Source organism: Dermacentor silvarum, chromosome 7 (genome assembly GCF_013339745.2).
Source record: "Dermacentor silvarum isolate Dsil-2018 chromosome 7, BIME_Dsil_1.4, whole genome shotgun sequence".
Classification (NCBI taxonomy): Eukaryota; Metazoa; Arthropoda; class Arachnida; order Ixodida; family Ixodidae; genus Dermacentor; species Dermacentor silvarum.
The window spans coordinates 57351115-57372247 of record NC_051160.1 but is presented as its reverse complement, the minus strand read 5'-3'; the positions used below and the strand labels follow the sequence as shown (position 1 = coordinate 57372247).

The 21133-nt window shown below is 44.4% G+C and overlaps 1 protein-coding gene across 2 annotated transcripts; it reads right to left on the bottom strand.

Moving 5' to 3' along the window:
- Positions 1–1576: 1576 nt before the first annotated feature.
- LOC119458067 (seipin-like) lies at positions 1577–21081 on the bottom strand. Of its 2 annotated transcripts, none has more exons than XM_037719868.2 (9): positions 20714–21073; positions 20453–20528; positions 20260–20335; positions 19931–19998; positions 15755–15889; positions 14396–14493; positions 12066–12262; positions 8569–8646; positions 1577–6171 (listed from the first exon to the last, which is right to left on the bottom strand). In XM_037719868.2, the coding sequence occupies exons 1-9, from the start codon at positions 20899–20901 to the stop codon at positions 6038–6040; spliced, it is 1050 nt and encodes a 349-aa protein (XP_037575796.1). In that variant the 5' UTR covers positions 20902–21073; the 3' UTR covers positions 1577–6037. The 2 variants fall into 2 exon arrangements, 1 of the variants encoding a protein (XP_037575796.1); XR_007467856.1 differs by having other exon boundaries at positions 6029–6171; positions 8569–8662; positions 20714–21081.
- Between the last annotated feature and the right edge of the window lie 52 nt (positions 21082–21133).

Here is a 21133-nt window from a genome sequence, read left to right as displayed (position 1 = left end):
TAGATTGCCGCAAAACACGGGTCCGCTATTAAACTGAGAATCTCATTAGCATTCAGTACAACAGAATACCACTAATTCATTAGTTTCAGAGGGAAAAAAGCACTTGACTCTATTGAACAGAAATACTATAGATAAAAAAAAAAAGTTTTCCAGACCTTCATATATTAGAACTGAGCTGTTATCAGTGCTGGCATACTAATTTGGCGTTCCCTTTAATAAGAGTAGACCGTACTGCATGTCTCAATTTCTATGTAACATAGGTAGTACTACATAGAAATCGAGATGTACATATAGCTTCCTAGATTCTCGTTATGCAATGCTAGGAGAATTCCAAGAATGTGCAGCACTGTGTTTTCTTGCCCAAAATAAGTAAGCATTAAATTGAGAAACAATTTACGACATTTGATGTTCGGTTCCATATTCAGCGCTTTTTCTTGATTCGAAATCTACTGTTTCAATACTCGTTCATCCCTACAGCAAACCTCGGGAGCACTTGGTTAGGTTTCTGTGGAATTCGGTCCAGTTACATGAATGTTAAACAAGACACACAAATTTCCATATGTCCTTCATGTTCATCCTTTGTATCTGAAGTACACAACACAAAGGATGCTCAATGTGGGCAATGAAAAAAAAAAAATGCTTGCACCTCGCAGCGTCTAAATGCTAGTTGATTCAATGTCAATAGACATGTACCGGTACTGTTAAGGTGTCACTGATGGATTTCGTTAGCCCACTGGGGGCTTGAGTTTGTTTCTCATCATGGAATACTTTTAACAATCCGAGCTGGAATTGGAAACCTCCCAGTTCACGCAGTTAAACTATGTTTGTGTCGGAAGCAACAGCTCACACGCAGAAAGTGTCAGCGCAGTCCTTGGTATGAAATGAATGCCATTGTTACTTGCGCAGTTGATTACAGCTCACTGCAGCTGAACCCCTCCACGTAAGTGTTTCACTGATATGGGTTCAGCTGAACCCCTTTAGCAAGCACACTGATGCCTGGCATGCACACATACAGGTTATAGAATACTGGAGTCGTAGAGGGGAACTGCAGTTCTGACGGCGGCAGTATTTCTTGTGTTGCACTGACTGTTCTCGCCAAAAGAAGAAATGAAGGGAGACTAAATATGTTTACGAATCATGTACTTCATGCCATCAGCTAAGCAGAACAGTTTCGCAAGATTTCACCACCACCGCTTTATGCCAGGGTAGAATCTCTCTCTCTCTCTCGAGGCATTGTCAGCATTGCCACAACACTGCACAGAGCGATGTGGCAACCCTAGCCAGCCTGCCATTGTTGAACATGTTTTACAAGGGTTACTGGAAGCTGAGGTTGTAATTTGCCACAATTTCCTTTTTTCCGTTTTCTCCTTCATTTTTTTTTTTTGTCCAAATAAAGAAAAGTATGCAACAGCATTCACACAAACAAGTGGCAAGAAATGGATAGGGGAATAATTGTCACAAAATGTCGCTGGCAATTTTTCTGACATACGAATGACACAATCGTGCACAGTGACATCTCACGGCACTGTGTCTGATGTTCACAAAGTGAAATTATAGACAAAAGAAGACATGAAGGCACAGGAACATTGAACAAGATTTTAATTACAAATTAGTCTACATGCTATGATGCATGTCCAAACTATGAAAGGATGCCCATGTTTCTTGGGCACTTGGGCCTGAATATCATGTGAAACAACTTACTAATTGCGTATCATTTTGTTCGGCCTGGTAACAAGCCATGAAACACGCCATACTGTGTTATACGATGCAAACAGGAGACGCATACTTCATCTTCTTGCAAAACCACCATACTGTTCATTCTACGTCGAGCAAATCAAGCATTTCCTGCAGGCATCAAGTAACAGCTTAATTGCTGTTACTTGATGACACTTATAGAAGACACTGGAGTCAACCTTAAATTTTTCTTTTTATTAAAAGTTGACAGGGCTCATCCAAGAATCGACGCTAACATGCACATGTACCCATAGGGCTCTAGTAGTATGGACGTGCTGTGGGGAAAAAAAAACAACTATACAGGCATTATTGAGTTGACAGTGCAGTGACAAGTGTGGATGCACATTAGGCTTTAAGCCAATTATAACTTTTTCACAGCTGGCATGCCTCGAGAAGTTTTATGAGCACCTGTGTTTGAATTAAACGCAAACACATACTATGTTTAGTTGCAATGAAGGAGCACAGTTCTAATTGCATGATCCCATTGTTGTCAAGTATTCATCTGTCAGTACTGAAAGTATGAAAAAAAATTGCATCAGGTGTTGACCACAAACAAGAAATGGAATGATGGTCACTGTGTGCATTATTGCACACTGCCGACAGAGTACAGTAGGTGTCAAAAGTTACCAGACTGTGTGATGTAAGAGAAAGGTGAATATATTTCCAAAGCCTGTTATTCAATTTGCAGCCTCTGTCAGTATAGTATAGGACACATGCAAAAAGAAAGACACACTGACGATGGCAGTCTTTCAGCAAATACCAACTATAGGCCAAGAGGCAGTTCATTTGAAACTTCGCATCGTACAATTTTACTGGCCATGGTCGCAAACTGCAAAGAAATTCTACATTTCTTTCCGATCCCACAGTTTGTAATCTTTTGACACCGATGGCACCTTTCAAATGGTAGTGACGGAACTTGCTCCCCCCCCCCCAATAAAAAAAAAGAGGCACCACTGACACCAAAGAAAGATGTGACAGTTGACATATGCACATTGTAGACAAGCATTACAACACACAAATTACATCTCTAGTATCAAATTTAATTGAACTAAATACCACAGAAGGCAGGACTTTCTGCATAACCTTTGGCGATATTGTTGATCTTGAGCTAACACAGAGTACACTTATAGCTATAATACTGCTATACAGTCATGAATAAACTCTAATATAATTTGCAATCATAACAAAAATATACACTTGCATATATGTACTAAAAATTGTTAAAAACTATACATATGTTTTTTTTAATAAAATTGGCACACTAGTGCAGACACTCCTGTGAGAGAGTAGTAGTACACAAAGTACTGTAAACAGCCTTTTACTTGCAACCTCCCATGCTTCTGACCCAAATACAAGTTTCAAAACAGACTACACCCGTTAATTCAACCCTTGCAAAACTGCAAGATTTGTTCGAATAATTCCACTTAACAAACAGTGGCAAAATGAATGGATTCAAATCTACTTTTACTGCTTCAAGTAGTCTGTAATGTCTTTTTGCTTCTTTCTCTTGAAGTGCGACTCAACCAGCATGCGGCGAAGAGCGCCAACATGTTTAAACAATGCATCAACGTTGGCTGACAGTGTCGTTGGTGAGTGGCCCACAGACCTCAACACTGTTGTTCACACTGACAAAATCTTAAAAGGAGACAAGAGGTGTAGTGGTGTCTGCTGAATTTTTTGTGTATTCAAGGTTTTAGTAACCGCTACGCATGTAAGAAGGTGCCGGTATTAGTCTGTGGGAGAGCAATGCATCGTTGCTGGCTGGAACTTTCCAGTGCATTTTAATTACGCATGGTCGAATTAATGGGAGCAAACTGTAATCTGTGGGTACCGAGTTTTGCAAAATAGAGGGGTCTTGTCTGCATTATGACGGAAGTCTAAAATGTATTGTGGGACCAAATTGTTCATCACTTGCAAAAATTGCAAGAATGAGCTTGTTTACAGCAGGTTATAGAACTTAGCACCTCAACATCACCTTCAATACAGCTTGTCTTCCTAAAGTAGAGCACCGTAGCATTTAGCGGGCCATCACCATCACGGCATACCTGGAAACTGAATGCAACTGCTGTGATGCTCAGTAGAGCAGCCTCCCGTAGAATCAATTCATCAACACATGAAACAGTGGTGCGCATGAACCTGATCTTCATGTTCTTAAAGGGGAATTAAAGGCAGCTATGAAATGAATTTAGTGTTTTAGATTAATGCTCTAGTGCCAGCAGTGGTGTCGCCCTGTCAATATAGAGCTGCAAATTGATGTAGCCAAAACTACACGGCCTCCAAGACCTCCAGCACAGCTATGCAAAAGACTGTAGGAGCCTTCATTCATTACGGGCTACTCTGAATTGGAGAAATGTGCAGCCCCTTCAGTCGTAATTTTCTGCGCAACTAAGTCATCGTCTCTTGGCATAAAACAAATGTCATGTTTTCCGAAGGGCAACTGAACAATTTAGACTAGCTCAGAGTTTGTCATTAGTGTGCCTTTGTACATTTCTTCACTCTAAACACTGCCTGAAAAAAAAAAAAAAAGAAAGAAGCACTGGTCCCCTGAATGAAGTGCACATTACTGAGCAATTATGTTCCTAGGCGACAACTGCAACACACAGCTGCTTGACAAACGTGGCTCTACTTCAACGCCTTCTAACATGGAGACCGAAAGTGGTGGCATTGTGGCAGTTTGAGGGTTCGATTCTGACTGCAGCAACCACATTTCGATGGGTGTGAAATGCAAAAACACTCGTGTACTTAGATTTAAAAGACGTTAAACCATTAAAGACTGTTGAAGAACCTCAGGTGGTCAAAATTAATCGGGAGTCCCCCACTACACAGCATGCCTCAAAACCCCAGCCTTTAATTTAAAGAACTTTAATCAAAAGTGGTTGATAGTGAAAAATATGTTGTTGGAGTAATTAGAAGGGTGTGGTGACTGCTTCAATTGTGTCGTAATGCTGACACTATTTTCCTGGAGTTGAGGCACTGCACTGAGTGGAGAAATACTGGGGTGAATGTCCCAGAGAATATAACTTTGTGACACCCTGTGATCATGCATTGTATATATTTATATTGACAAGCATTCCTGAACTCGCACGTAAATGTAGTAACATAGAAATTGTAACAAAGCTTAAAATTTCTCGTAGGTTTTGCTAACAGAAGGAACGCAGAAGAATGATACACAACTTGAGCTAAAAATAAAACAAATAAAAAATATAGTGGAAGACTATGTCCACAAAAAGGAATGACCAGTTACTTGCATATATGTCAGGCACAAGGTGCCGCAGGACTTTGAGGTGCTCTGAAAAATTGTTCTACCAAATCTCATACGTTATAGCAGAAGAGTTTGCACAGAGAATGATTTCACAATGTACTGTCAGTGAGCAAAAGTAGCAGACACGCTGGTACTTTTCAAACCGTGATGGGGCATCACTTGATGGAACAGTTAGCGTTTATTTAGAAGAGTATTCTTTTGGACTAGTTGGTCAAGCATATTTGACAATGCTGAAGTGCAAAGTAAGGGACCAAAGGAAGGTGAGGCGAACGGAACGAACGCTACTAACGACTGCGAATGTTTATTAGAAATTTCCCCCCCAAGACTCTCTGAAACCGACAACAAAGGAGGAAGCTAACAAAGATTGCATACAAAGATTGCATACAATGCATGCAAAATCTTGTTATGTAAACTGACAATCGGGCAGCATGTGTCCACCGTTAACAGCGCACAACTGTTACAGACGGCATGAAATTGAATAGATGTGAATGATGAACCAGCTGAGCTGTTCACTCACAGTTGTAATCGGGCAGCATGTGTCCACCGTCAACAGCCCACAACTGTTACAGAAGGCATGAAATTAAATAGATGTGAATTATGAACCAGCTGAGCTGTTCACTCACAGCTGTTAGTGGCGCTTGTCTCACCCGTTCTGCCTTCCATTGGTCCACTGCTTTGCGCTTCGTCATCCAGTTCATTCTAGTTTAAGGCGTAGTACTATACGCCTGAAGGACGTCCTGCAACTAGAAAGAACATTTTTTTGCTAGGTGATGCAATAATTGAAATCAAAACCAGACGGAGGTCTGTTAAATCTGCCCACGAAGGTACAATTATACATAGCTAACAAAAGGCACGCCTGTTCCACGGTACAGCACAGAATGTGCCAATGCTATCACAAATAACATAAGAAACAGTACCTGCATAGTGACAGTACAGCTGACCAGGAACTATCACAGCTGACGTACAAACCCTGGGCAATCTATACAAGCACCCCGTGAAACTTTCTTGGGCTCACATCGATGTTTGTTGACTCGCGTCGTCTCATGTCGTCTGCTGCATGGTGCTGCTGCTGCTTGCCTCCTGGTCGCCACCCAGTGAGGAAAGGCTAGCGCTGCTTTTGTGCGTTGTAGCTCCAAAGAGTTGCCTCAGCGTTTTCCCAGTCTTCTCGTCAAGCTCTGTCCGAAGGAAAGACATAGCATGGTCGGTCTCGCTATAATCCAACCAACAGCCTATTGACAGGGACTGTGCTGCTTAAAAGTAGGCGGCATGCAAACAGTGCTGCAACAAGTAGAAAAATTTTGGGGCAGCAACCGAAGTGTAACGAAAGCGCCACAAACACGACTGTGGCAATGTTGAGAGAAGGCTGGGAAGGCTGTGTTTACCTGGCATTGCGCACATCTTCTCGTACCACTACGGAGACATATATAAAAGTACAAAAGGTTTTGGAGCGTGGTAGTCTCAAGATACAAATTTTCGCCGCTTTGCAAATCGTCTTCGAATTTACGAGTGCAGTTTAAATTAATTGTTGCCTGAGGAACAATGCATTGCGCTTATGAATTCAATGGTGGACATATTCGCTACCGTGAAACTTCATTTTTTTTTCACTGAATGCCAGGAAATTTTGTGGTGTGGCAGATATAGCACCTTGCACAATCCGCTTTCACGAAGTACTGCGGCAAAGGAAGAAGTTATCACTGCAAGCACTTCCTTGCTTGTAGCAGCAGCGTCACAACAATAGCACTGAGACACGTTTTAAACATGGCAAGAAAACACGCGAGGTCATTCTTGAAGCGCTCTTTGTTGAACATGAAGGCCACATTTATCTCCAGCACAATGGAATTGCATAGCACCAGTGTTGTGCAACATTGTCATGGCAAAAGGTGATCATGCTATGGTAAGCCAATTGAACGTCAGTGCTTGTTTTTGCCAAGCTGTGAATTTTTTGCTTCGCTTCCCTGTCTAAACCATCCTGAATGCAGTCGCTAAGGATATTTTACAGGTGTTTAGTAACGTGTTTGCAAGCATAGGCTTCACATGTGAACTGCCTAGCAATTCATGCTTGAAGTTCCCAGTGTATCTGGTAAAGGGAGAAAACTGAAAAGGTCACATAAGCAAAATATCGAAGTAGTTTTTCATGCCCCTAAAAAGCTCATAACAATGAGCAGGCAGGTGAACAAGGGAAAAAACAACAATAACAACTATAGATTGCTAACAAATCCTGAGGGATAGAATATGTGCTCAAGCTTGCTGAATGTGAAAAAGAAGTGGTGTATAACATGACATGTAGCCAAGATACGTTGGTCAGACATAGCGACTTGTCAACACCAGGCTCAGAGAGCACCGTATAACTGCCAGCAGATAAGCCATCCAGGAACTCTTGCAACACATGTCAACAGATGTTCGTGCATGCCACAGGTCGATAAAGTCAGCGTAATTACAAATGTACATGACACAATGCAGACAGTGGTTGTCGAGGCTTTTCGTATGTTATCAATATGTGAAAGCAAATCTGTTAGCAAACCATCCATAAATCTAACCCCCCGTGAGGACAGAACTAATACATGGCACCACAAAAGAAAGCGAAAGCGATGTGCATGCATGATGTCTGGAAGTAAGGGTTATTCTGCTATCTGCCTATTCATATAAATTTAAAGCTAACGAGTCTAAACTACCGTATTTACTTGCATAATGAACGGACTTTTTTCCCCCGAATAATATGAGCAAAGTTGGGGGGTGCGTTAATTATGTGGGGTAAAATTGTTAAAAAATGTTTTTCCGTGGCCACCTTTAAAAAAGTTACAGTTCCTCCCGAAAGTCGAACGATCGATTGCGATAGCAAATGCGTAGACGGCTATACGAAGCGAGGATAGTAGTTTTATCGGCCGTATAAATTTGCGTACATTCGCTAACTATGTAGATTAACAAGCATGGTATCAGCGCGCACAGGCAAACATGAACACATCACACTCTATGACTGCGGACACTCGCTATCAAAACGCTGGCGTAGCAAGCGTGGCAGCAACAGCGAGCGAAATGACCTTCGTGCCGTGATTTGCTTCAACGCAAACTGAGCGGCAAGAATGGAGCATGTACAAAGGTATAAGCCGCCGTCCCACCAAGACTCAGCCCCCGATACAAATCACTTTCGCTGCTTTCCTCCCTCAAATGCGGGAGATTGAGCCGCAATCATCAGCGCCAATGGCAAAAATGCGCCTGGAGTGTCCATATAATTGCTATCACAATAAAAGTAGGAGACATACTGTACGATTCGGCGTCCGATACGTCGTCCAATACAATCATACCTGCCAGACGCCAAATCGTACTGTGTCTCTACTACTTCACGGCAGCAAGTTCGGGGTGCGATCATTACGCAAGTGTGTCCATTATGCGAGTAAATACAGTAAAACATTTGCTAGTTCACACTTCTGCCTGCGTCCTGTTTTGTGTCCCAGAACAGCACAGTAAGAAAACAAAGAACTTGAAGAACACATAAGTGAAACTTGAAGAATTCACTTATGTTCAATGTCCTCATCGTATTGTTTCCCACTTATGTGCAATCTCTCGAGGCTCACCTTTCCTTTTCCTGATCTTGGCATCCCTCGTTTCCTTGACAAGATCAGGCTGGCTGCTGACATCACTGGAAGTATCGTCTGCACAAAATGGGCACTGCATAAGACCACACAGGTGCTACCTGAGCCAATATACACTAAGAACAATGTCTCGAGAAACAATAGACTGCTACAAATCATCATCATCATCATCAGTCTATATTTATGTCCACTGCAGGACAAAGGCCTCTCCCTGCGATAACCAATTGCCCCTATCTTGCGCTAGCCGATTCCAACTTGCACCTGCAAATTTCCTAACTTCATCATCCCATCTGGTTTTCTGCTGACCTCGATTGCGCTTCCCTTCTCTTGGTATCCATTCTGTAACTCTAATGGTCCACCGGTTATCCATCCGACACATCACATGGCCTGCCCAGCTCCATTGTTTCCTCTTAATGTCAACTGGAATATTGGCTATCCCTGTTTGCTCTGTGATCCACACTGCTCTCTTCCTGTCTCTTAACGTTAGGCCTAACATTTTCGTTCCATCGCTTTTTGTGCGGTCCTTAACTTGTTGTCGAGACTCGTTAATCTCCAAGTTTCTGCCCCATATGTTAGCACCGGTAGAATGCAATGATTGTACCCCTTTCTTTTCAACAACAGTGGTAAGCTCCCAGTAAGGATTTGGTAATGCCTGCCGTATGCACTCCAATTCAATTTCATTCGGCTGTAAATTTCCTTCTCATGATCAGGGTCCCCTGTGAGTAATTGACCTAGATAAACATACTTCTTTACAGACTCTAGAGGCTGACTGGCGATCCTGAATTCTTGTTCCCTTGCCAGGCTATTGGAACATTATCTTGGTCTCCTGCATATTAATCTTCAACCCAATTCTTACACTTCCTCGGTTAAGGTCCTCAATCATTTGTTGTAATTCGCCCCCATTGTTGGGGCCTGAAATCGGGCCTCCCCATGCAGGACGCAAGGCGCTGGTGGTTGGGCAGAGTACGAGAGATGGCGTAAGTGTTCTGCTGCTAATGCCACCTGTCAGCAGGGACACTCATGCACAAGAGGAGCCAGGCTCGGCCTCTCTGGCTGCGGGTGCTCGATGTGCGCAAACAGACGGCATGCGCTCCATGGGACAGTCCCGCAGATGCTTTCCCATTCACTCATATGTGCTAGCTGGCTTGCCTCTCTTATAGAAGGCGCAATAAATGCCCTTTGGTTTGTTTGTACTACTGTGTCCTTTGTTCTAAGAGTACGGATGGGACACCTCAAATGGCCTCTTGTACCCCGATATCCCCACTGTCAGGTGGCGTTACCAGCGAAACACTAGCGCCATCTCTCGTATCACTGCGCAAACACCGCCGCCGCACGTGCTATGTGAGGAGGCAGGATTCCAGGAGACGCGAGAACCATGCAGGGAAAACAACACCAAGGAATGCGAGAGAGTCAAGCATCCCCACATGGTATAAAATGAAAGCAAAAACCTTATTGATGCGTGGTGACTGCATTTGGCTCCCCAGCGCCCACCGATGGCACAAAGAGTGCCGGCCACCATGCGGGCCGATTATTGCGTTTTGAGTCGCTGAGGACTGCACTCCTACAGAAGGATTTGAAAATATTGTACACCTTTTCACCCATTGTGGCCTCTTACTTTCTGCAAATTTCGGAAAACCTGTAGCAGATGTAATTTTTTTAGCATAAAATACGACACCTGAACCAGAAAAACACAAAATTTAGCAGCTTATAACGTATGCAACGTGCTTGTTGCGCACAATATTTCAGCCATGAAATTACTACTTTCAAAAACCTTACATCTTGAATGGTTGAATCATTTAATATTTAACAGCAGAGACATAACATCTCTCTGCTTGCAATAACATTCCACAGCAAAAATGCTGTCTTGAGCATAAAAGGTGATATTTTTACTGTACTTTTATACGGTGTTGCATGGCTGAAAGCTTAAGGTAGTGAAGGGATGCAACAGATGGCAATGTAAAACTTGGGAAACTTTATTTGGCCTCTCCAGAGCTACCTTGAAGTTAAGATATTTTTTTATTGGATGAACATCTTGCAGCAAAAAATAAGCAATATGTTCTTTGCATGAAAGAGTGACTAGAAGATAACCCTCCATCTTGCACACAGCAAAGATTACAATGTTTGCATCAGACGGCACAGGCTCAGCAGCGACATGGTAACCACAGAACATGACGAGTATTACTACTTGCTACTGGGCTAGTTGGTTTGCACTTCTTGCAGTGGAAAAGACACAGGAACAAGTAACGCATTGACTGGACAGGAAAGACGTTCTTTCCTGTCCAGTCAATGCGTTACTTGCTCTTGTGTCTTTTCCACTGAGATTAACAGACTAAACAGAATCCGTGCATTCAAACACTTCCTATCCACCATTTATGCAAAACAGGGCACAGTTTTAAGTGAGCAGAATCTCTTATTCATTCTTATTCAAAAAAAGAAAGGAAAAAAATGTTAAAAAAAAAGGTTTGACCAAAATGAACTGCAATAATTTTTTTTATCTACCTACTCAAGTTGAGCTTTGCTTGCCTGATATTGTGTGAGAAAAACAGGCAGCTGAAGTACCAGCGGTAACAATACATGGTACTGGTAACATATCATCAGTATAAATTCAAATGCGAAGAAGTAGAAAATAACTAGAACACATGGTTGCGTTTCCACGTTCACCTAGACATGTAACACTGGTTTATTTTGGCATAACTGTGCTTATAAACCAGGTACACAACAACCATGCATTACACTACCACGTAATTACATTTAACAGGCATTCAGATCAATGTGTTCCTGGTCGCATTTCTACTTATGCTGATGTTACACCAGTACTTTTCACATTGCACATGATGTCAGGCAGCAACTAAAGCACAAGTATGTGCGATGACAATGCATAATACTACTAACAAACACGAGCACCCATACACCAGTACTCTCCACATTTCATGCGGTGTGCCCAATGCGATCACTTGTTTCCATTTCACGCATAAATGTATGCCGACGGTGTAACAATACCATCCATGCAACTGCACTTTCACATTGCATGTGATGCTAAGGGAGCTAAAGTACAAGTTTTGTATGCATGGTACAAGAACGTACCTCAGAACTAGTACCGTACACCAGTGTTGGTCATTGCAAGTGATGCAATGGACTCTCGAAAAGAGGCATAAGAGAGGACAGAGACAACAGGCATCATTGGAAGAACTATAAATATCATGCATTTAACATCATGGCTGGCACGGACACAAGCTAAAGCCAAAAATTTTTTTTTCTTAGCTAAAGCAGCCTTTGAATTCTTAATAGTAAGAACCACAAAGACTGCTCGAAAAACTCGTGCATTACCACGTTACGGCCGCTTCGGGACGACGCTGTTCTACTCAAGCTTGAATGAGAGGGTGGCTCTCTCGGCAAAAGTTCGAAGGGCAGCCTTGCTGCAATGTCTAAGTCACGGTCTCCCCATTCCAGTTCCGCACGTAGTGGAGACATGCTCGTACCTTCAGTCTCCTCGGCATCTTCGAGCTGGGCCTTCTCGCTGCTGGGGGGCTTCTTCTTGTCGGCCGAGGAGCGGCGTGGCTTTGATTTGGCTGGAGTCAGGTGGTTCCAGGACAGCAGCGCCACCAGGCTCACGAAAAAGAAGTTGGTCGATATGCCCACGACGGCCGATATGAGTGGCCAGTTGTAGAGGATGTACCTGCCAACAGTGATGAATGAGATTCCTTCTCTTGCGTCCGAGGCAAGATGCCGAGGCAAGATGCAATAAAAGGTGCAGCACGGCACGCCAGCATTCTCTTCACGCACTTGGCAGTGTTCAATATCAAGTGGTTTTTAAACTACCAAAACTATAGGGTATTGATTTTGGAGCCAAACAGGAGAGGAGGCCTCAGAGAAAACAATATTAGTGGAAGGATAGCCTCAAGAGTTTCACAACATCAATCAGCGATGGTTTTGGGAGCTGTCGCTTACGATGGAGAGATGCCACTGGTTTTCTTGGAGAAGGTAGCGAAAGTGAACAGCACAAACTATCTGGAAGATGTCCTGAAGAACAAGAGCCTGCCTTGGGCCGAATCACACTTTCGAAACCGTCAGTGGATGTATCGGCAGGCTCTGGCTCACAAGGCCAACATGCTGCAATAATGGTGCACGGAAAACTTACCCGATTTTATTTCTGCTTCGGAATGGCCCCCAAAAACTCAAATCTAAACCCTCCTGGGTATTCAGAGTGGTCTGTGTTAAACAGCACAGCCTGCTCTACTCCTTTGGCTGCTCTTCGTGAGGCATTGCAAAAAGCATGGAGTGAATTAGACGAAGACTACATCCGTGCCACCAATGACGCATCTCCAAAGCAACTCAAAGCTTGCATTCGCGCAAAAGGTGGACTTTTTGAAAAGCAGATGTGGATTTATGTATGTAGATTATGTAATACATTAAGTTAAGATAAAACTGATTTTTACTATGCACTGCAACCATATTTATGGGTTATTATTTCAGTACAGAAACGTTTGCTGCATCCTGTATAACTTGGTACTATGAAGTATGTTGCACGTCCTGCCTGAGGCTTACTGGTTCCAGCAGACCCCACTTGTGGACAGAGAGTCAGATTCACTCGTGACTATTTAGACTCGTCCTGGCATGTAGTCTCACAGACTCAAAAGCAACTGGAATTGCATTCGATTCAGGATTACTTGGACTCGCTCAACTTCCATGAGCACTGATTCACCAGTCCTCAATCTGACTCGGATTCACAATTACGCGGATCACAATGACTCAGCCATACTCAGACTACCACCTATGGAACCACCTTGGCTAACTCGAACCCAAACACATACCTGCACTCGGCTTCAGACTCGGATTGGCTCTAAGACTGAGTGAGTCAATTCATGAGCGAGTTTCCTGACGTATGTGTGAACCACAATTTAAAGGGACACTAAAGGCAAATACTAAGTCCGACATGGACTGTTTAAATACCATTCCAGAAAACTCGCAACGCTCTCTTCATGCAAAGAAAAGACTTAGTTTACGAGAAAATTGCATCTGAGCGGTCCGAATACCTTAATGGCAATTCAAATCTCGCGCCACGCCAACCGGGGAGTGGTGATCTTGCATATGCCATCACCGCCCTTTGCTGCCATTGGTGAGTGAAACGGCGCACGACAAGACGGCGGTACAATGCGCCGCTGCAGCTTCTTTTGGTCAAGTCGCGTGGACTGTTCGGGCGTCGCGCGACATCACATGCAAGCGGAATTCTCTGCTACTTGCAGTTTGTGCGAGTTTCGCGAGCCACCAAAACCAGCAAAACCAGCACTACGCGATAATGGAACTATTGAAACGCGGAAGTGCGGGTGGCGCAGTCGAGCGAAAACTAAACCTTTCGACCCTCCACATCGTTGTCAATGGTGTAATGTCGGCAAGTTCTTTTTTCTAAAAATGAGATATAACTGGTCAAGTAGCATTTTCTTTTGTCTTATTATACAGTACAATGATGTTTTTATAACGAGTGGTTGAGTACTAGTGACAATTTAAATGAGGAGTGCCTTCGTCATCGGTTAAGTACCTGAATGTCCCTGGGGAGTCTCTCATGGTCTCTCATGGTGTCCTGCATTTACTTCAATTTTTCTATTACTAAGGCTCTGTTCGCGATAATATTGATGCCTTAGAGATACTCGAGCACTAATCCATCACTTTAGCTTGACTTAGTATTTACCTTTAGGTGTCCCTTTAAAAGCTGTGGTCAGTGATGCTATCGCTGCCTTGTCAAACACTCAGTTTAAAACATTCTGGCGAAATAAATTCGCTCACTGATGCAGCTTGCTGCAACAACGCTTACCTTAATCCAGTGAAATCTGCGTATACTTTCAGTGTTGCCGAGTAGACCTCGATGTGGCTATTTCGTATCACCAGGCCTGCTTGCGTGGCTGGTTTTGCCTGAAAATGCAGGACTAGCATGAACTTTTGCAAATACCTACAGAGACCTGCCGCACAAAGTCCGTAACACAACTATTAGCACGACAGTCATGTGGCAAGCGCACCCCCCCCCCCCCCATGTTAAAGAAATGCACGTCTTCAGACATCAACTAAATCACTAATTCAACAGCATTACTAGATCCTACAATTCGATGATAATCTATAGACATGCACATTACTCCTTCTCCCACCTAATGACTACTACGCCAGTGATGGCATTACAATCTAGTGCTGCTGTCTACGAGTCTGCAAAGTCACCTATGGTAAACCGAAGCACAATGATTACCTTTGGTTTGTTTGTTACTCCAAAGGAGCACTGACACACATTTTTCGAGTTGTAGGAACTCTACCACATGCTTCACATATGTAAAAGGGTTACACTTAAGCCAGTGTGAAGATTTCAAAACAATATATCTTACTTTTAGGCACTCGCAACGATGAGGGGGCCCGTCATAAAAGTGCAGTTCGTAAAGTGAGGGGGGCCCCTTTTTTATTCCATTTCATGTTACATGTACGGAGTTGTGCTAGTCAGTGGTTGGCCCGTGTCACTGGAGCGCACAGTAACAACGTAACAATTAATTAATCTGCAGCCACTGAAGCAGCAACTACTTAAGCCCCCGCCTCCGCGCCTGACTGCTTCACTTCCCTTGACGGGAACCCTACGTGTCACGCCTGGTGGTGAAGCATAGGACAAAAGAACACGTACTCCTGAAATTAAACGAGGAAAATATCCTAGCGCAGCAATATTTAAAAAAAAATTATCCCTACACACGATTCGAACCAAGGACGCAGCAATCATGAGCCCAACGCTTTTGCACGCAGCTATAAATTTGGCAATGTTGTGCAGTAGTAACGCTGGGTACGACGACATTGCTCAGAATAAAATTAAACAAGTGTGTCGCACGCAGTGTTCACATTTGGCAGCTGCAGCAACAGAAGGACTGTAGCAAGCCAATGGATCAAGACCATCCTGATACCCCATCCATTTCCCAGGTACCAAACCAAAATTGGTCCATGGAAACCAGTGTTCACACTAGTTACAGCTATTCGCGTCATCACAACCACCTCCATACAACAGTGTGGTCGAAAGCATTGCGCAATCGCCGCTACCCCTCCTATCGCGTGCCGCCCTATATCACAAGTACAACGCCAACCGCCAGTTTTGATACGTATAATGATGTGGCATTAAAAAAGAAACAAAAGTGAACTATGTCGAACTTACGTAGTGTTCCACATATTTGTCAAACAGCAGGAGCGATACTGTCTGTTTCTCCTCCGCCGAACCGAAGAGGAGCAGTGGAATGCAAGCCAACGTTCCCAAAAGTTTGACAAGCATCGACTTGTACCGCAGAACACCCTGTTATAGGACAAGTCAGAGAGAAAGAAAGTGTTGCAATGAAAACGCTAATTAGTGCAGATCAAATTACATTAGCATTTCCTGGCACGCAGAAACTCAAAAGAGTTTCCTGTTCTACACTTGCAGACTCGTGCTGACATGGATGCATTTCATTATGCAGATGACTCGCGTTAACTCAAGGTCTTAGAGTCAGATTTTTGCTTGAAATTGGATCAGTATCTGAATTTGCATAATCCATGATAATAAACACATTAATAGGTGCACTACAAACGCTATAAAATTTCGCTGCTGTTATTATTTAAATTCTGGTGTATTAGATTTGCTTCTCTCATTATACCCAGCTATCAAGGTTACTTTTTTTAGCGGTGTGGGAATAGTGATTTTTGAGACCGAATCGAATAGTGCAAGAAGCGAATGGAATACTGAATACAGTGTAAACCGCTTATAACGCAAGTCCTCGGAGCCGCGAATATCCGCACCATAAGCGGTACCGCACTATAACCAAAGCAACAATTTTCAAGGCCCGCACATATGCAAAACATGTGCACCGAGCCGCCACGCGTATGCGACAGTCGAGGAATGCGGCTTGAACGTGTGCATTCAATTTACAGTCAAAAACTCGTTAATTCGAACATGCTTAATTCGAACTGACGCTGTGGTCCCGTCAAAGGTATGTGTATTCTGATGGACAAAAACGCCCGGCAATTCGAACGCGAAATCATCTGCGACGGTTAATTCGAACATACCACGCACCGTCAATGCTCTCGGCAGTGCGCCTAATCAAGCGGCGGTGCCTCCGACCGGCATTGCTCAGGCACCGCCATAGAATGAAAGCTTATGAGAGAGCCCTCAATGTCGCGGGCGACCAAAAAAAAAAAAAAAATGCGGCGGAGATTTCACGCTCTCTCAAATGGCAAGGTCGCCGATTCTGCGTTGCGCCGGAACATGCGTGTACGTGCCGACATCTTAGCCACGCTACCGTAGCCACGCGTAGAAAATGGCAGTGAACCTTGCTCCTTTATGCTTCCTCTACTTTCTAGTCACGTGTTGACCTTGTACGCTGTGACTGCAGTACAGAGGGAAGCGGCGGCGCTGTCCCAGTCCGGCCAGCGAAACTGCCCACGCTGGCAAACGCCCGCTTCCTGATAACGGAACAAAACGAAACTTCAGAGAGCTGGCGCCGGGCCGGCTGGAGCGGCGGCGCCAGCACAGCGGGGGGCGCGCACGGTGACAGTCGAAGGTGAGGAAGCCACAAGGGAGTTGAGAGGGAGGGCGAGGGGAGCCACCGAAGCGGCAGAGTTGCCGAGGCCAAATCCGCTTCCCTGCCGCCCTCCTCCCTCACCTTCCATGGTCCCCGCGTGCGCCCTTCGCCCGCCGTGCCGGCGCCGCCCGCTCCCTATGCGCTTGCGCGCCGCGATATTTCACGACTCGCACCGTTCGTGCATCGTGCTATGGTGCACGAATAATTCCGGTGCCCGTTTGAGGGGAGCGTGCGCCGTCTCAGCTGACTTCCGTATTCTCAGGCAGCCGCACTGTAACCGGTATTTCGTCCCCTGCAACTTCACTATAAGCGATACGCGCATACATAGAGTGCTATGAGAAAATTAACGGGACTCTAAAAAAGACCGTATTATAGCCGGTCCTGCACTATAAGCGGTTATGTTATAAGTGGTCTATACTGTACTTTTCGAATAATGAACAGCCGTTATCCAGATTAATATAAAACGATGTTCACATCCTAATGTTTCTAAAGTTCGCAAGTTTCTGTCATTGTTTATTAAAAAGTACAAAGGGAGCATTAGAAGCAAACAAGTAGTTTCTTCGCATGCACAGGGCTCTTCAGAGAATGAGAATGATCACTGTAAAGCCTGTAAAGTATGTCTATAGATGGCTTGCACTGACGTCGTTGTAGCCACCATGTTGGTGCGCCAACACGATGATAAGCTGGGCCCGTAACGTCACATGAAAGCTTTCAATAAGATGGATTAAACTGAAGTGCTCGTAGTCACCATGTTGGTGCCCCGACACGGTGATAAGGTGGGTGCGTGGCGTCATGTGAAAGCTATCAATACTATGGTCACAGGGATGAAAATTGACCCTACTTTTTCTCCAATTTTATGTTTATTTAGACGCAATTGACGTTTTCAAATATTCTAAAAGTATTCGAAAAATGTGCGCATTTACGAATAGGACACTATTCGATTCATTATTTTAATGTTTCGAATATTTGCACCCCCCCCCCACCTTTTGTTTTGTTGTTACATGCCATCCTTTCTGCCCCCCCCCCCCTTTTTTTTTTTTTGCGGGCATTTTCACAGTATATATACAATACAATTTAATGCCACCTTCTGCACAATCATGAAACTGGTTGGCGATACAAGGCTAATGAATAGTCTGCACAAGAAAACCGCCTAGTTGAACAGTCTTCGTTATGTGGTTCAAGGTAATCACACATTGCTAATGCTATATTAGCCAGGGCAGGCAACACCTTCAATGGCCAGAAGAAGCATTTTAAGTTGAGCAATATGCTAGAATCTTCCGCAGCAGCAGTGAATTATTCAGGTTGGTAATCCCAGATGTCAGGTGGTAATCCCAGCCTGCTGCCATTACCTCCTGCACTATACATAGATACAAGCCTCAATATAAAAATTCAACTGCAACGAAATTTCAGTTTGGCTAAATTGGTTATAAATTTGTGGCATGTACTATTGAAGCAATCTGCGAAGCTGCAGGGGTGATAACTGTCCAATTTTGCTTTTTATTGGCAGCCTCAGAATAGCACTTATGCAGACGACGCGTGCACCCAGTGTTTAGCAGACATGATGCAAATCTCAGTACATACCCTCCGAGATGTTGAGTGTGCCGTTGGGCGCCATCTAATCTCGGAGGTCCTGCAAACAAGCTGCACTGGTTCTAAAACGTTCTGCACCATTTCCAGCAAGCTGTAATGGTGGTGTTCTTTGTTGCAAACTTTTACACATTTTCTTGCAGGCTTTTACTAATGCATCCACTGGTACTTCGAATGTGAGATTTTGCATGATGGCTGCTCTACTTCTTTCGCTACGTCAAAATAGGCTTTTTTACGCGATCCAATGTTTGCTGCAGCTAGCTTTTTAGTGTAGTCAAGTCTTCCCTTATCCCCGCCTTATGAACGTGTTCTCATCAGCCATTCTAGACCACAGCCACAATATATGAACCAGCCAAAAGCCTTCTGAAAAAAAAAAAAAAATTGCAAAAGTGCAGTGGAAACACATCGGCCCAAATAAAATTTTTAGATTTGTTTGGATTAGCCAGAAAGTTCACTAATCTGTTTCAATCATTGCGAGCCAACTGGATTTCAGCTTCCATACATGCTAAGATTTGGAAAATAGTTTTGAGAAACACATGTAAGCATAAAAGAAGTTTTAACAGCAACAGGCACTTCCAAGCACAAGCAGGGAGAATACATGCTTGACGAAATGAAGCGTGTACATCAACATAAAGGTATCAGCTGACACAAATACAGGCAGACAGATGCACACTGCACAACACAGCAGTAACAACATGGCGAAAGTTTGCGAAGCCATGCCAGGTGTTAGAATGATTTTGTACATGCGAACAATGCTAACCATGACTCTGTGGAACAGAATCACCGTTTGTTCCAGTGCACAGATTATTATGCACTGTCACTATGCTGCGGTTTGCAACGACAAAGACGGTGCCAGGAGAAGAGGGAGAGAAAGAACACAAACAGAAGCCGACACAAGTGCAAGAATACTGGGGGAACGGAACTGGAGACAGACAGAACACAAGTGATAACGACTGTGAGTGGATGCCAGCAGGGCAGCTCGAGAGAGAAGTATGCAAATAAGACAAGGTGAAAAGCAGGAGATGAGGTGGAATTGGGCAAGCGAAAATGAGGCACGGGTATTCGGTGAGCTACGTGCCTTACGCAGCTGCCCTTTCTATGCAAATCAATGCGTGGGGAGAGGCAAAGCCGAACGAGTCGACAGGGCGTGACAGGACGATCAACAGACCTCCACGATCAGTCTGGAGCCTTACCGATCCGTACGTAGACTTCAACACTTCACCGTCTTCACTGATCATGTCAAGTCCGACTGTGAACATACCTGCACATATTTGACCATAAGGTGCTCAGTGTTCTTGCATATTAAGTGACGTCAACACGGAAAAAGTAAAATGCTCAGTGTGTGTAAAAAGAACAAAAGGAAACCAATTCTCCCAGCTCTTGTCTGATACCAAGGCACTCAAGGATGTATGAGCGCCTCACTTGACTGGACGAGGCCAGATAAGAACAGCTCGTCTGCTCCTGCTGCCAACTCTGTTAAGGTACCCGCGAGCCAAAATGAAGGAAAGCACGCCATCCTCACCAATCCTTTGATTAGCCTCGGATTCTGGCATCTCAAGATCAAGGTAGATCTTGTAACGCTGACCCCTGGCCAGGTACTGAAACAAAATAACAAGAGTGCGATATTACATCCGGTTACGGCTCCTAGAACTGACACGAAGTGCGCGATAACGGCGGGACGCGAGATGTACGATATGCGAAAGTTAAAAACTCACTTCGTCTTGCCCCGGCCTCACGATGGTCACGTTTGCCATCAGGAAGTCGCAAAAACCCGCGGGACATGCTCTCGACCTGCGAAAGGAGCATTTGGAACGTCCGCCAGAAGCGAAAGTGTGCAACGCTGATGACCCCGTTTAGCAGTCGCTTCCGAAACCCAAAACACCATTTTCCCCACACCTCTTGGAAACAGCTGGGGTTCAGCACGAATTGCCAAGGTCGTCACGAAGGAAAAAAAATTTCATCGCGGCGAAACTCACTCGTAGTGCAGGTGCACCGGAAAGGCGTGCGACGATTTGGGAATGTAGTTCCAGTAGAAGACACCGTACATGAGTATCGAAGTCCACGTTATCACCGAGAACAACACGGCCACGAAAAACGTTTGCGAGACGAGCTGCCTGACGCTGTTCAACAGGGTGAGCGGCAGCTTGAGCAACGAGAGAATCATCGTGCCGCCGCTGCTTCACTCCAGGAAACTCGCATGGGCAAATGATGCGGCGACGCGCACAGGCCGAAGACGATCATAACAGCCCCACTGATTACGAACCATAGATTGACAAGGGCCGCACGATTGCACGCCTCCGTTTTGTTTGGATGCTGCTTTTGGCTGCTTTTGGGGAGCGGTAGCGCAATGCTTTATAGTGGTCGTGCTAAAAACTGCGTAGCGGTGGAGAAGTGAA